At 39.1% G+C, this 13,347-nt stretch overlaps 1 protein-coding gene across 1 annotated transcript; it reads right to left on the reverse strand.

The window, feature by feature from the left end:
* Positions 1 to 399: 399 nt before the first annotated feature.
* Positions 400 to 12,345, reverse strand: LOC130930218 (discoidin domain-containing receptor 2-like). Its single transcript, XM_057858011.1, has 17 exons — positions 12,272 to 12,345; positions 11,854 to 11,951; positions 11,014 to 11,116; positions 10,700 to 10,937; positions 10,469 to 10,616; positions 10,277 to 10,379; positions 7,367 to 7,553; positions 7,051 to 7,291; positions 6,889 to 6,954; positions 5,739 to 5,875; positions 5,434 to 5,641; positions 5,030 to 5,250; positions 4,835 to 4,962; positions 1,703 to 1,921; positions 1,373 to 1,607; positions 967 to 1,116; positions 400 to 809 (listed from the first exon to the last, which is right to left on the reverse strand). Exons 1-17 carry the CDS (start codon positions 12,286 to 12,288, stop codon positions 684 to 686), a joined length of 2,625 nt encoding a protein of 874 aa, XP_057713994.1. The 5' UTR covers positions 12,289 to 12,345; the 3' UTR covers positions 400 to 683.
* Positions 12,346 to 13,347: the final 1,002 nt, after the last annotated feature.

A 13,347-nucleotide genomic window follows, 5' to 3' on the forward strand; every position in this document is an offset into this window, starting at 1 on the left:
TGTACTGCATATGTTATATGTGGTTAAATTATACTTCAATTTGTTTCACATGGTTCTATTGTTTAGAATATTTAGAATACTTTGTAGTTTTTCACTTATCGCGGCAGGTTCTGGTCCCCATGAACAGTGAAAAACGACAAATCACTGTATAAGACAAGTTTATCAAACAAATATGATACCAACCCCCCAAAAATATAGACACCATTTCCTTGAGTTGGCAACTGTTTACATATGCAAATAATTTGCAATGCTTTACACTTCATAAACTGTTGTGAATAAACCAAGAAACCAAATTCGTTTTAATTTCTACACCCTCGTAAACTAAAACCACTTTATTTAACAGAAAGTATTTATAATACAATCTGTTGAAACATACAAGTACAGACAATACTAGGGTGTTCAAAATACATGATGTAAGTTGCACAAATATGTTTCAAACCCGAAGAATAATATAACTGTAAAAAGACACTGAATAGGCAGTAAAAATAATAAATACATTAAGTAAATCATAATAAGCACAGTGTCCATAAATTTGTTTTCACTTGCATGCTGCTTAATATTATATAGAGTCCCTTTGCCGCAAACTAGTTTAAAACAACTGGATAACATTTGCAGGGTTGACTGTCATTCCATGTTATTAAAAAAACAATTTCTGACTGGGCAGAAATTATGTGTCCCATTTGTTATGCAACCAATTGACCGTGTATATCCTGAAAGCTCGGCCTCTGTTTGGCATTTCTCCTCCAGCAACTTAGCATCAGGTCATTATAAACACTATCAGGACAATGTGGTGGCTGAGGCAGGTAGACCTGGAAATATGAAAGAAAATGTTATTGAAAAACACAAAATGGCTTCCTGTACAAATTTACAGTATTTTTGAACAATTTAATATTGTTGTGATATAAAATTAAGGCCGTTAATATAAGAGGTTCAAGTATATGACAGGCTTAATGATGTAATGCTCACCTGTTTGCCCTGGTCTCGGAAGAACTCGCCTGTGTTTTCAATGACCTGCTCATCCGAAAGGTCGGAGTAAGGCTGCTTCTTGCAAAGCGTTAAGATCTCCCACAAAGTCACCCCGTATGCCCACACGTCACTGGCCATAGTGAATTTACCCTGTAAATCAGATAAGCAGACAAAATACTTCAACTCAAGGTTACTTCTACTTTTTATAGCAGACATTTCATTTTATTTAGCTGCTTTACATTCAGCTTGTGCTATTGTGACTATTGGACTTATTGTCTTGACATTCTGAAATAGAAGTCAGCTAAAGGGTAAAAAACAAAATGACAGTGGTTTATACTTTTTTGGTGTTTTTTTTTGTCTAGCACTAGACTGAGTCACTCGTGTTGTATTCTGACTTGCCACTCACCAGCAAAATACTCTCCCAAGACATCCATCGGATCGGCAGAACAGCTCGTCCCTGGATCCGATAGTAATCGCCGCGATACAGGTTGCGACTCATGCCAAAATCTGCGATCTTGATGGTGTAGTTTTTCCCCACCAAACAGTTTCGTGTGGCCAGGTCACGATGGACAAAGTTGAGAGAAGATAAGTACTTCATGCCAGAAGCTATCTGCACGGCCATGTCAATTAGTTTGCTGTAGCTAAAGTACAAAGGGCATAAAGAGGCTCTTTCCATGAATACAATCAACAATTTCTGAGACAGCACTTAGAGGTCTTGAATAAAGATGAAACCTACCTGACCATATCCTTCTCTTCCTTCTCCTCCTTTGCTGCCTCACATTTCTCCTCGACCTCCTTTAGTCTCAGGTTGCAAAGGAACTGGTTGAGATCTCCGTTCTCCATATATTCAGTGATCATACACAGAGGGTCCGTGTCCATACACACAGCACGCAAACGGACAATGTTGGGGTCCCTCAGGCGAGACATGATTCGGATCTCTTCGAGGAAATCATTCCTAAAGCATAGGCATGTAAAATAGATGAATTTGTATGACTTGTTGCGTTGTTAATAAGTTATAAAGTAGAATTTGACTGTAGTTACAGAATAGAGAGGCCCATGTACAGAATTCTTTTTCAGAGGATCTTTTGCTTTAAAGTTGCAATTAATACTTTTGTTCATCTTACAATTTTACACAACAAATAGAAATGGTCAGACGATCCATAAAAGTAGAATGAATGATACAGGGAATTTTGAATATTCAGGACATTATTCATTATTATTCATTCAAACCACAATAGGATGTGATAAACTAATAATGAAGCCACAGATGCCCTGGGTCGATTTGACAGAAGAGAAGCAGCTATTTTGCGCCATTTGTCCTTCTGACCAGCACCAACCATTCACTCGCTTTTTTCCCTCATAAGCGAGTTAGGTGAAGTGTCTTGCCGAAGGACACAAGAATAATGTGCAAAACATAGATTCCGAAAGCACGGTCAAAAGACCAGTGACGGGATCTGTCGGTCACTTGAGTAAACAAATCCATTCCGGTTCGTTCAGTAAAAAGATTCGTTCAAACGAATCGTTCAACGAATCGTTCGCCCCCCTCATCTCCCTCCCCGCCCAAATGAATCGTTCGGTTAGTGCAGGGGTTTTCAACCCAGTCCTCAAGGCACACTGTGGGTCCTGGTTTTTGTTCCAGCCGATCCAGCAGAGACAGTTGAACCAATGAGGCTTCTGCTAAAACAAGCCACACCTGACTGCAATCAACTGATTGCACTTGTAAAACACCAGATTGGGGAAAAAGTGTTGTCATCTTGTTTGGTAAGAATGAAATCCTGCACCCACAGTGTGCCTTAGTGGAATAGGTTGGGAACCCCTGGGTTAGTGAACGGGAAGTGACGTTGCCGAACGAATCACCAAAGACCGCTTCGCAGTATAACTGAACGGGAAGTGACATTGCTTGGTCCCTCCCTCTCTTGCACATTCACCACTCGTCGTAGTTTCAGAAATGAGTGACAGGCGATATCATTCTGCTTTCACAGACAGCCTCGTCTCCCTCCCGCTGCTGCAAAAGCGAGGGAGAACGCGTCGTCTGTCCTAGTTCTATGGGCTCAAAGTCATGGCTCGTGCTTGCATTTTGATTTAGGACACGGTTAAACATTTTCCTTTTGAGGGGGAAGTGGGGGTTTGGGGTCGGGGGCGCACGGACTTTCTTTAACATGATCTTGCTCACATATACAATGCTGCTGCTACCAGCCAACGCGGCATGCTTGCTGTCACGAAAATAAAAATAAATCGAAAGTTTAATTTCTAAATATGGAACGACCAACACATCATATTTACCTTTCGCTCTGTTGTATTTTTGTTTTTTATTATTAAGATGATCGTATTGAATTTTTGCACTGGTATTAATAAATAAAATAATCCGGTCAGCTCCCCTGTCGTCCCCGCATCTCAGATCGTCAAATGCTGACGAGAAATAATTGTTTGCTCTTTATGATGTCGCCTTTCTACTCTCATTAGTCTGTTAAGAAAAATGTAGACATATTGCGACATCTCCCGTGTCCGCGCGCTTTGTTTTTGGGTGCTTGAGTAGCACATGATGGACGGATTGACATAATTTGTCAAACCAACCGACACCCTCTGACACAAAAAAAAAAATAAAACACTCGGAAAAAATTGACATGTATATACAGTTTCATTGCAAATCAGTATTATGGTGATCATACTAAATATTCTTTTTTTTCTGTGCACATATGAGGTAAATATCGCTGCCATGAAGCCTCCGTATAGTGACAGTTCTCTGCCCGCTTCACTGCCGTCACGCGACCGCAGCTCAGCTTTTGCTTGCCTCGTAGCTACGCGTGTTTTAAATTACTGTACATTTGATAGTATATCGTCATAGGTACAGTCCTGAGTCTGTTGAGAAAAGTAGAACACTAAACCATGCTCGCTGGATTTGTGTGGTGTTTTTGTCTGTTTGAGCAGCATTTGATAGGCTCCACGTTAACAAATATGTGACAAAGTCATTTCCTTTCATTTTATGACTCGTTCACCGCATAGTCAGTACTGGAAAGTCAAGTTAGCAGCAAGCTAGGTCAGGAACCGGAGGACCGAATCACTGAACGGGAAGTGACAAAACTCAGTCTTTCCCCCCTGCCTGCACGCTGGCTGCTTATTGGCCACACGTGGAAATGAGTGACAGACGCCTTGATTGTGTTTCCGCTCCCTCCCCTGCCCGCGATGAGGCTGGCGTCTGATTGGTCGTGTGCGATGTCAGAAGACGCTGCCGCTTGCTCAACGCCCTCCCACGCAGCGAACAAGCGCCACCAACTTCGTAGACCGAATCAGTGCAGATGGTGATTAGTTCGGTCTCGTTCACCCAAACAATTCGTTCAAAAAGAACGAATCGTTCGCGACCGATACAACACTACAAAAGACACAGCATTGGAAGTTTCTAAACTACCCTTTTGATGAATTTGACAGTTTTCAAATAACATGCATTTAATATTACTATCACTGTTTACATGCTATCATCATTAATTCTGAAAACCTATAAATGTTTGGGTTGTTTTAGTAAAAGCAGACACTGGTTTTACATCTTTGTGATTTTGACAAAAAATCAGATCACATTTGAGGGTGATTTTATGCAGAAATGTGAGAAATTCCAAAATGTTCAGATACTTTTTAAAGTACCACTGCACCTAACTGTGTTTTGTGTGCAAGGATGTCTTTCTCTTCCCATGTGATGTTTGATATCTATAATATATTTTTTAAAAACTTTTCTTTAAAAACAAACGTTTACTCAACTAAAGGAATTGAATTACCACTTGTATTTTTTTTTTTTTAAATTTAACAAAAGTATTTGTACTTCTTGTAGAATGTGACTACTTTTGTCACCTCTTCTTTTATGTCAGAAAAAGATTACCTTGCATTTTTGTTGGCATCTTCACGCAGTGTTTTAACCGCAACTAGCAGAGGTGCATCCTCATTCCCTTCTCCAGATGATTCATCATCTAATAAGCCCTGCATGCCTTCTGCTTCACACAAGTGTACCTAAAAACATTTTCAATATCACTGTTTCCATACATCCCAAGTAAAAAGACATAGGAGTTAAATGCACCTCTCCAAACTGGCCCTCTCCTAGTTTCTCTTTGAATGTGAGTTTGTTTCTGGGGAATTCTCTCATGGATGGATCCACACCAGCAAAGATATTGAGGTTAACAGCTGTAATGGAATCACTGCTACTCTCTGACTCTTGCTGGCTGACGATGTTTGCCTCTGCATAATGTGGGGCACCATCAGAACCACCCGCTGCAATAGCCCTGTATGAGCTGCTTGGTCCTAAAGTGGAAAACACAGATGCAGTGGCAGATTTTCTGTTAGGGGTTCAATTTAGATGTTTCAGTTTTAAAGGATTGGGTGGGTGAACGGCTCTGAAGTGGAGTACAATTTTATGAAAAGATCAAAATTGGGAATGTTTTCAAAATTTCCTGTGAAATTCACAAGAGACTTTGTGGCCCTCACCCAAGTGTTCGTTGAAATGTGAAAACTCGGGCAGTCTCCGAATGAGGCGAGAAGGCTCCTGGTAGTCAGAGCAAAGCGGGAAGATCCTCTCATACGTGGAAATAGAGGTGGAAAGAGAGGAGGACAAAGAGGAACGGTTGAAGGAAAAGGCCTGAGTCTGAAGTGCGAGTCGCGCTGTGAGTTCCTCGTCCAGAATTCGCCGTGACGCCTTTGTAAGATTAAAAAATAAAAATTGATCATATCACCGCTTTCAAGTGTTTGCAAAGCAAACTTCCCTGAATTGCCCTTAAATGAACCGTGCGCACCTTTTCTAGCATTTTTTGCCACACCTGCCGCCACAGGATGATAACTATGATGGTCAAAAGGATAGCGATGATAGCCACCAAGCAGCCAATGAGGATCCTTGTATTACTGTCGTCCACTTTGTGAGTCGGATCCTCTCCTAAATAATAAGCCAAATGAGATTTGAATTATATAACTTTAAACATAAAGTCCTACGATGAAGTCTGTACCCTTTATAAGGCATTGATTTAACTTATTGGCTGCCATTGAGGGTGCTAGACGTTCCACCTTATTTTGACTGGGAGATTGGCTGATTGCTGTTAGCCCTCCTAGGCAAAGTGTATTGGACATCTCGCGCTGTCAGTGGCACTGCAAGATGAGCATTCGCAGCTAGTCGTCCCGGTTTAAATGAAATAGACGTCTATTTTTGTCAATGGCAGGTAATAAGTTAAATACTATGAAAATAAAATAAAACTTTACACTTAAACACTTTAGAGTGTTATTGCGGGACATAACCAGAATGTATTACTGTTTTGTTTAATAATATTTCTTAATTTTATTTATTCATTATTTATTGTTTTTTAATCAGTTGTTTTTGAATGATATGATTTACGAATATAAAGACATATATATGTTTACATTTATTAATATTTACATAATATTTACATTTCTTTTTGCTTTTTCCAATGTAGTGCTCTTCAACAATAAATACAATTCAAAATTAAATTAATGAATTAAAAAGAAAATTAACGGAACAATAATTAAATAAAAAAAGAATATGTGCACATTGTGCTTTTTATTTGTTTTTTGTTGTTAAAGAAACATATTAAAAGTAAAAATAATAAAAGAAGCCGTTTTTGCATTTAATATATTTATAAAAACATAACACTGTTTTGTCAAAATGGATTAAATTTATTTATTATTTAATTTAATTTAAATATAAACAATAATTAAAAGTAATAATAATTAAAAAAATCAATCTAATTATAAACCTCCGTGTCCAAATATGTGGACATCACAATTAGGGTCATCCTTTTTTTGTGTGTGTTTTTTTGTTTTTGGTTTTTTGTAATGACCAAAATACTTACTTAATTTGATTCAAGAATCAGAAAGACTACCAGCAGAGGGCATTATATGCTTACAAAAAAAAAACAGCTAGTAACCAAACAGAACCTGGAAGCATATTTGTTGGGTGTCCATGTTTTCGAGGAGTCAAAGAGGTGTTGTACACTGCTGAACCTGAAAGAAAACACAAAACGAATAGACAATGAACGAACCAAAACTATGGACAGAAACCCTGCATTCAGGAAACATGACTTGAATATTCAATTTCACCTGACTGGAAGGCAACTTCGCTGAACAGCATCCAGAGGTCACCGAAATGAAAACGGCATTTGATGGCGATGGCTGTACGGTCTCCGAGAGGGACGGTGACAAAACGGGCTCTTTGGCTCACGTGGTCGACCGGTGGCCTGAAGGTCACCGGGTCAGATTCCCAGTCTGGGCCTGATCGAAAATAACAGCTGGCCTGTTTGAACATCCGAACCCCTTGACCGTACATATTATTGCAGTGAACCTAAAGACGAGCGACAGAAAAGCAGCTACAAACATTTTTCCTTTCAAGATTCATTTCTATTTTTTGTCGTATTACCTTCATTGAGGTGAAGTTTCGCACGTGGTCGAATTCAAAAATAATTTCTACATAACCTCTGGGAAAACTCCTGTTGCTCCAACCCACGTAGTCGTACCCCGGCCACATTCCGTAGATGTGACTGTGGAAGAAATCATCCAGACCCCATGTTCCGTCGCTCAGCTGGCCCAAACCCTTTGTCAATTTGCTATGGAGAAATACATGAGTTGCAACGATTCATCATTTAAATATTGAAAATTGTCCAAATCCTCACAAATGTAGCCTCCTTGGAATAAATACAGTATACAGACTGATTATCTTTGTGTTGAACCAAATTTCAATGTTCTGTTTTACTTTAGAACAGAGGTTCTTAACCTGGGTTCGATCGGACCCCAGGGGTTCTGTGAGTAAGTTTATGGGGTTCAGTGAAGGCCCCTATTTTCGTACACTGACAATCTCGGGAAAAGTGGTGTTTTAGACCAGGTTTTGGAGTGGTTTGCATCCAATTTACAGGCTGTATTCCATTTTTTCAACTGCTAGCCCTCTATCTAATAAGATGAAAAACTGGTTTGCTCAGTGGAAGGTTGACACGCACTGGGTGTCAAGAAGTACAACAGACTTGCGGTCAGCATGGTCTCAAATTTTGACCTATTTTCAAAATGTGACAAAATCTGAAGAAGAATCCACTTAGTTATTAGCTTTCTAGCTTAGATATAACAGGTTTAGAATTGTTTTTTTTAAATTTTTTATTGCTTTGTTACCGAATTCTGAAGTGTTCGCTGAATGCACATGTGAAACTCGTGGGGTCCAGTACATTTAGCAAGGTTAAGGAATACTGCGATAGAAAATATTTTAAAGACAGATGTTACAAACCAAACTACTTAGTTTATCAGAACCAAATTATGTTTGTGTAATGTGTTCAGGCTATTTGTATTAATGTACCACTGGTAAATAAATTAATAGATTAGATGCTTGCTGTGCTTAAAGTGTTTTATACTGTTAGGGGTGTAATGATACATCGATCTGGCTGGATACATCAATTGGTTAAGCAACTATTGAATCTAATCGATTGAAAAGCAAAATATTGATCAATATCGTCATCTTTTTAATATGCCTTTTTAATATAAAGAACATTTATATATACAACGGCCTTCAATGTTCAGCAAAATTGTCAAAGACAATTCATTGTGTTAACTCTTTCAGGTTGCGTGGCCACTACAGTGGAAAGCTATTCAAAAGTTGACATAGAAAAACCTTAATTCTTTGTAGAGCAAATGACTATTTTTGGTAATCCTAAAAATCTTTCTTTTTAACACTTAAGACCTTGGACTGTTTGTAGTGCAAGTGACTGCTATTGGTCATTTATAAAAATGTAAATATTAGCAATTATCGTTATATTATTTTTTTCTTGATTATAAATCACTATTGTACTTTTATGTACAGACATTGCTATTTAGTATGCAGTATACAGATGTTGCAACATTGGCAAATATTGGATCGTTATTCAAAGAATCGATATCCTATCGTCATAAAATTGGTGATAACAACTAAAGAAGCACCGATACCAAGATCGGCAGGGTGCCGATCCGGCCCGAAATGGTGGTATCGGTATCGGCGAGTACCAACAAAGACGGTACCGATACCATTTACCGGTCCACTGTTAAAACATTTGACCGCAGCCTTTTTTTCCTTGTGACGCTCTCTACACTCTGTCTCTGTGTTGTGTGATGACACGTGAACAGTTTGCATGCCAAGCAGCTATCGCTGTTGGCCTGCTCCAGACCAATGAGAGCGGGTCAATAGCCACTCTTGACCAATGCTGGGGCTGCTTTTTCATTTGGAGGAAAAACAAATTACGAGAGTAAAATGTCGGCGGTGTGGACATATTTAATCTCCGTCGAGTACAATAACTGCATGCAAGATTTGCGGCCTGAAAGTTTCGAGAGATGGAGTTAAATCAGCCAGTTTCAATTCTTGAACCTGATAAAACATTTGAAGACGAAACATGTGAATGAACACAGAGTTTGAGCCTGCAACAGCAGGACAGCTATCCAGAGGAAGGGCGCTGGACCGGAGCAACAATCTCTTGTCAGTTCACTACGTCTACTTTACTTTTATTGTCTTTAACTGAAAGAAATGCCGCAGTAATTTGGGACATGTTTCCAAAGTAGGGTTGCCACCTTTCAGAAACAGAAATAAGGGACTCCCCCCTCCCGCCCAAAGCCGTACAGGTGATAGGGACATCCCCAAACTCCTTAAATGCATAGAAATATATCTATTTATATATATTCCGTATTGTTTCAATACAGAACACAACTTTTAAACGAACAATTCCTTATTTCAAAGGACGGGTGGCAAGCCTATTCAAAGTGCTGTAGAGGTAATCAGTAAGTAAGTATGTATGTTGCTGCTGAGGCACATAGGCTAATATAGAAACAGGATGCTGTGGTCAATTATTATTACTCACAATTTCATGAAAGTTGTACTGTTTGGCCTATGAGAGGTTTAAAAAGTTTATTCAGTTCATTCAGAGTTTATTATTATGAATTTATTTTTACTTTCTTACAGTTGGGCTAGTATTATACATGTTTTAATTTAACAAATGTAGCACTATTTTGGCCTTTGAGAGCCAAAGGTTTATTCAACTATTGTCTATTAGGGTTTAGTAGACTATTCACTTTGTATTAGTCTTTTTCCTAAATGTAAGCAGCAGCCTGACGAAGCCATGATAGCAATGATTTCACATCCAAGTATGTAGCTCTTTGAAAAAAAAAAAAAAATAAATAAACAGGGTGGTACCGGGATGGTATCGGTATCGGCCGATACTGCACAGCCAGGTATCGGTATCAGGGCCAAAAAAATGGTATCGGTGCAACATTAATTACAAGCCAAGTGCTTAAACTCCATGTTGTAAATGTCGAATTTCCTCACTTTTCAGCGATTGCGCCATCATAAACAGAGTCATTGAAGACGACATCCAAGCCTCGGTAGATCATTTGATGCCCCTCAGGGATGCTGTACGACATCAAACCATCTAAAGGTAAAACAGATATAATGAGTTACCATTTGGTCTTACCGATACGCTGACATTATAAGTAAATAAAGTCAAACACAACGACAAACCGAGCCATTCGCAACCGTAGAGCTCTACTCTCATACACACGATCAGTGAGTGGTCAGTCAACGGCATGAAGCGTACGTATCGTGCGATAATGGGTGGCTCCAGATCCTTAAGCACCACATCATACGCATTTCGGTTCCCCTCGATGACCTGGTGGATGAGAATCTCCTCAGTTAAAGTGTTGATTTCACTGTTTGTATGTACAAGACCACAATGACCCCCAGGGCGCTCACCTGCCGGCCCTTTCGATCGCTCCAGCCTACCCAATTACTGCCATCACGGCTGTACTTGATCCTGTACCGCTGGGCGAATTCATTACCCATTCCGTCAGCGTGGCGCCCCTGCGTGCCCACCAGTGTGATGAAATGAAGCGAGCGCAGGTCCACCTGGAGATATTCTTTAAGGCCGTCTGATTCTGACAAAATGTCAGGGCACCAGGCACCATCTCCATCTCCGTTGTCGAAATCGAGCCTGCAGTGGATAATAACAATGAATTGGGGGGAAAAAATGCTCTATAGTGAAAGGGATAAAGCAATCAAGAACATGCCTCCCAAATTTCGCAGCAGTAGACTCCGACCACTGACTGGAAGCTGAGATGTCTTCATCATGAATCTGCCCACCAGCCATACCCAGCGGATACCGACACATTTCTACAAATGAACAAGGCATACCTGATGCATGAACACATTCACATACCATATGGATATGTATACAGTCTATGTATTTACAAATGAAGTGTGGTTTTCATGGCGCACTCCCCTTCCGGCAGCACTGCAAGGCCTCTGCTGCGGAACAGAGGTATCACTGTCTAGGTGCCAGTCTAAAAAGTGGCCATTCCTTTTTTTCCCCCAAACTTCCATCACAACCATGTGAGGCTGATGTTTGGCTTTCTAATGTAGAACTTTTTATTTTGTGGCAGATTCATAAAATATATTGAAAAGCAACACACTGAGCTTTCTGGATTGAATCCCTTCCTCACTAAAATGTCTTCTATTGGAGCAGCAGGACAACAACGCCTTAAATTGTGAAAATATTCAAAGTGGGGAGACTGCCCACGAATACGCCTAGAAACCGCTTGTGAAAGGTCTGCCTGTTCAGCTTGTATTTGCTGTCTTACATTGAGTAAACCAAACTCACACATGCAATAGCCTGTACTTTAATCACACCCACTTGATTTGCTTTTTTAAAAAAAAATCCATTTTGCATCCATATAGTTTCCTCACAAATGTGAAAAAGTTATTTTTAAGATCACGAGTCTCATCTATATTGTTTGATTTGATCATTTGAGCAACTTGTCAACATGCAATCTACCACTCTTAGAAAAGAAAAATACATTTATATGCAGTAAATACATAGATATAGATTACAGAAAAAGATGAATGTCTACCTGGATTAACTTGACACTGTGTGGTGGCAGCAAGCAGGATAAAGATGACATGGCGCGTGGCCTCTTTAACCCACATGACTGCTTTCACTTCACACCTGCTTTAAGAAGGAAGAATGTAAAAATTGAAGGTTAACAACTACAGTCGAGTGTGTTTTAGTAGGATGAATCACTTGGCTGTTACAGGTCGAAATAAGATTTCATTGCTGTCAATGGATTTACTATTTACTTGCTATTTTTAGTTTAAAATCACACATTAGAAAGACAAAAAGATTCTCCAATGTAGTAATTGGTTGATTTCACAGTTTTCCAGCATGATGTAATTAAGGACACTTGGGTATCTCAATGCAAAGATGCAAGCCAACATAAACTTGACTACAACAATTAAAAGAATGATTTCCAAGATATGGATTGGACTTACCGGTGGTTATTTTTCATATTAGGAAGTCATCAGGCTGAGCTAATAATCCTCATCGTCTTGCTGCTGGACTCTTATGGACTTTTTGGGAGTGGAAAGAAGTGAGAGAAGGAGAGTGAGCGAGAGGAAACGGAGGTTGGTGGAAAGAAACAGAGAAAATAACACTTTGGGGTTTTGAGGAGGAGGCCAACCTCCCAGAATTCCACCTGATTCACAAATGGTTGAAATTATGGTTTGAAGAGGGAGTACTTTTAGCAGTGTTGTTAATCTTACTTTAAAAAATTAATTAATTACAGTTACAAATTACTTCTCGCAAAAAGTAATTGCGTTAGTAACTCAATTACTTGAATGTAAGAGTAATTAGTTACTTGGCAAAGTAACTGGTGATAATTTTCATGTTTAAAAAAAAAAACAAACAAAAAAAAAAACAGGTCACACAATGTGAAGTTTAAAGGGTTTTCGGACAATTGGGCCTAGCCCAATTCTTTACCCTAAACTTATCTAGGCACAAGGGTACTGCGGATGTTGCAATAACTAGACAGTAACCTTTGTTATGTGTGGAAGTAGTTTAATGTTGTGAATCAACCGTTAAAGTTGTTAAAATTGCTCCCGTTATTGCATTAGTTCCCTTCTGTTTAATTTCGATATGTGTAAGTTTTAAAACTGTTTCATCATTTAAAGATAGATTTAAGTCAAGATTTTGCCGATTTAGGAGCATTTTGGATAAAAAGTTACTTACAGTGCCTTGCAAAAGTATTCGGCCCCCTTGAATCTTGCAACCTTTCGCCACATTTCAGGCTTCAAACATAAAGATATGAAATTTAATTTTTTTGTCAAGAATCAACAACAAGTGGGACACAACCGTGAAGTGGAACAACATTTATTGGATAATTTAAACTTTTTTAACAAATAAAAAACTGAAAAGTGGGGCGTGCAATATTATTCGGCCCCTTTACTTTCAGTGCAGCAAACTCACTCCAGAAGTTCAGTGAGGATCTCTGAATGATCCAATGTTGTCCTAAATGACCGATGATGATAAATAGAATCCACCTGTGTGTAATCAAGTCTCCGTATAAATG

Source organism: Corythoichthys intestinalis, chromosome 14 (genome assembly GCF_030265065.1).
Source record: "Corythoichthys intestinalis isolate RoL2023-P3 chromosome 14, ASM3026506v1, whole genome shotgun sequence".
Lineage (NCBI taxonomy): Eukaryota > Metazoa > Chordata > Actinopteri > Syngnathiformes > Syngnathidae > Corythoichthys > Corythoichthys intestinalis.

Bases quoted from the DNA above. Each gene is read 5' to 3' on its own strand.
- LOC130930218 (XM_057858011.1), bottom strand. The intron at 7,554-10,276 runs GTGAGGAAATTC...ATTTCTCCATAG, and splicing joins GATGGCGCAATCGCTGAAAA to CAAATTGACAAAGGGTTTGG. The intron at 5,642-5,738 runs GTGCGCACGGTT...AATCTTACAAAG, and splicing joins GGCAAAAAATGCTAGAAAAG to GCGTCACGGCGAATTCTGGA.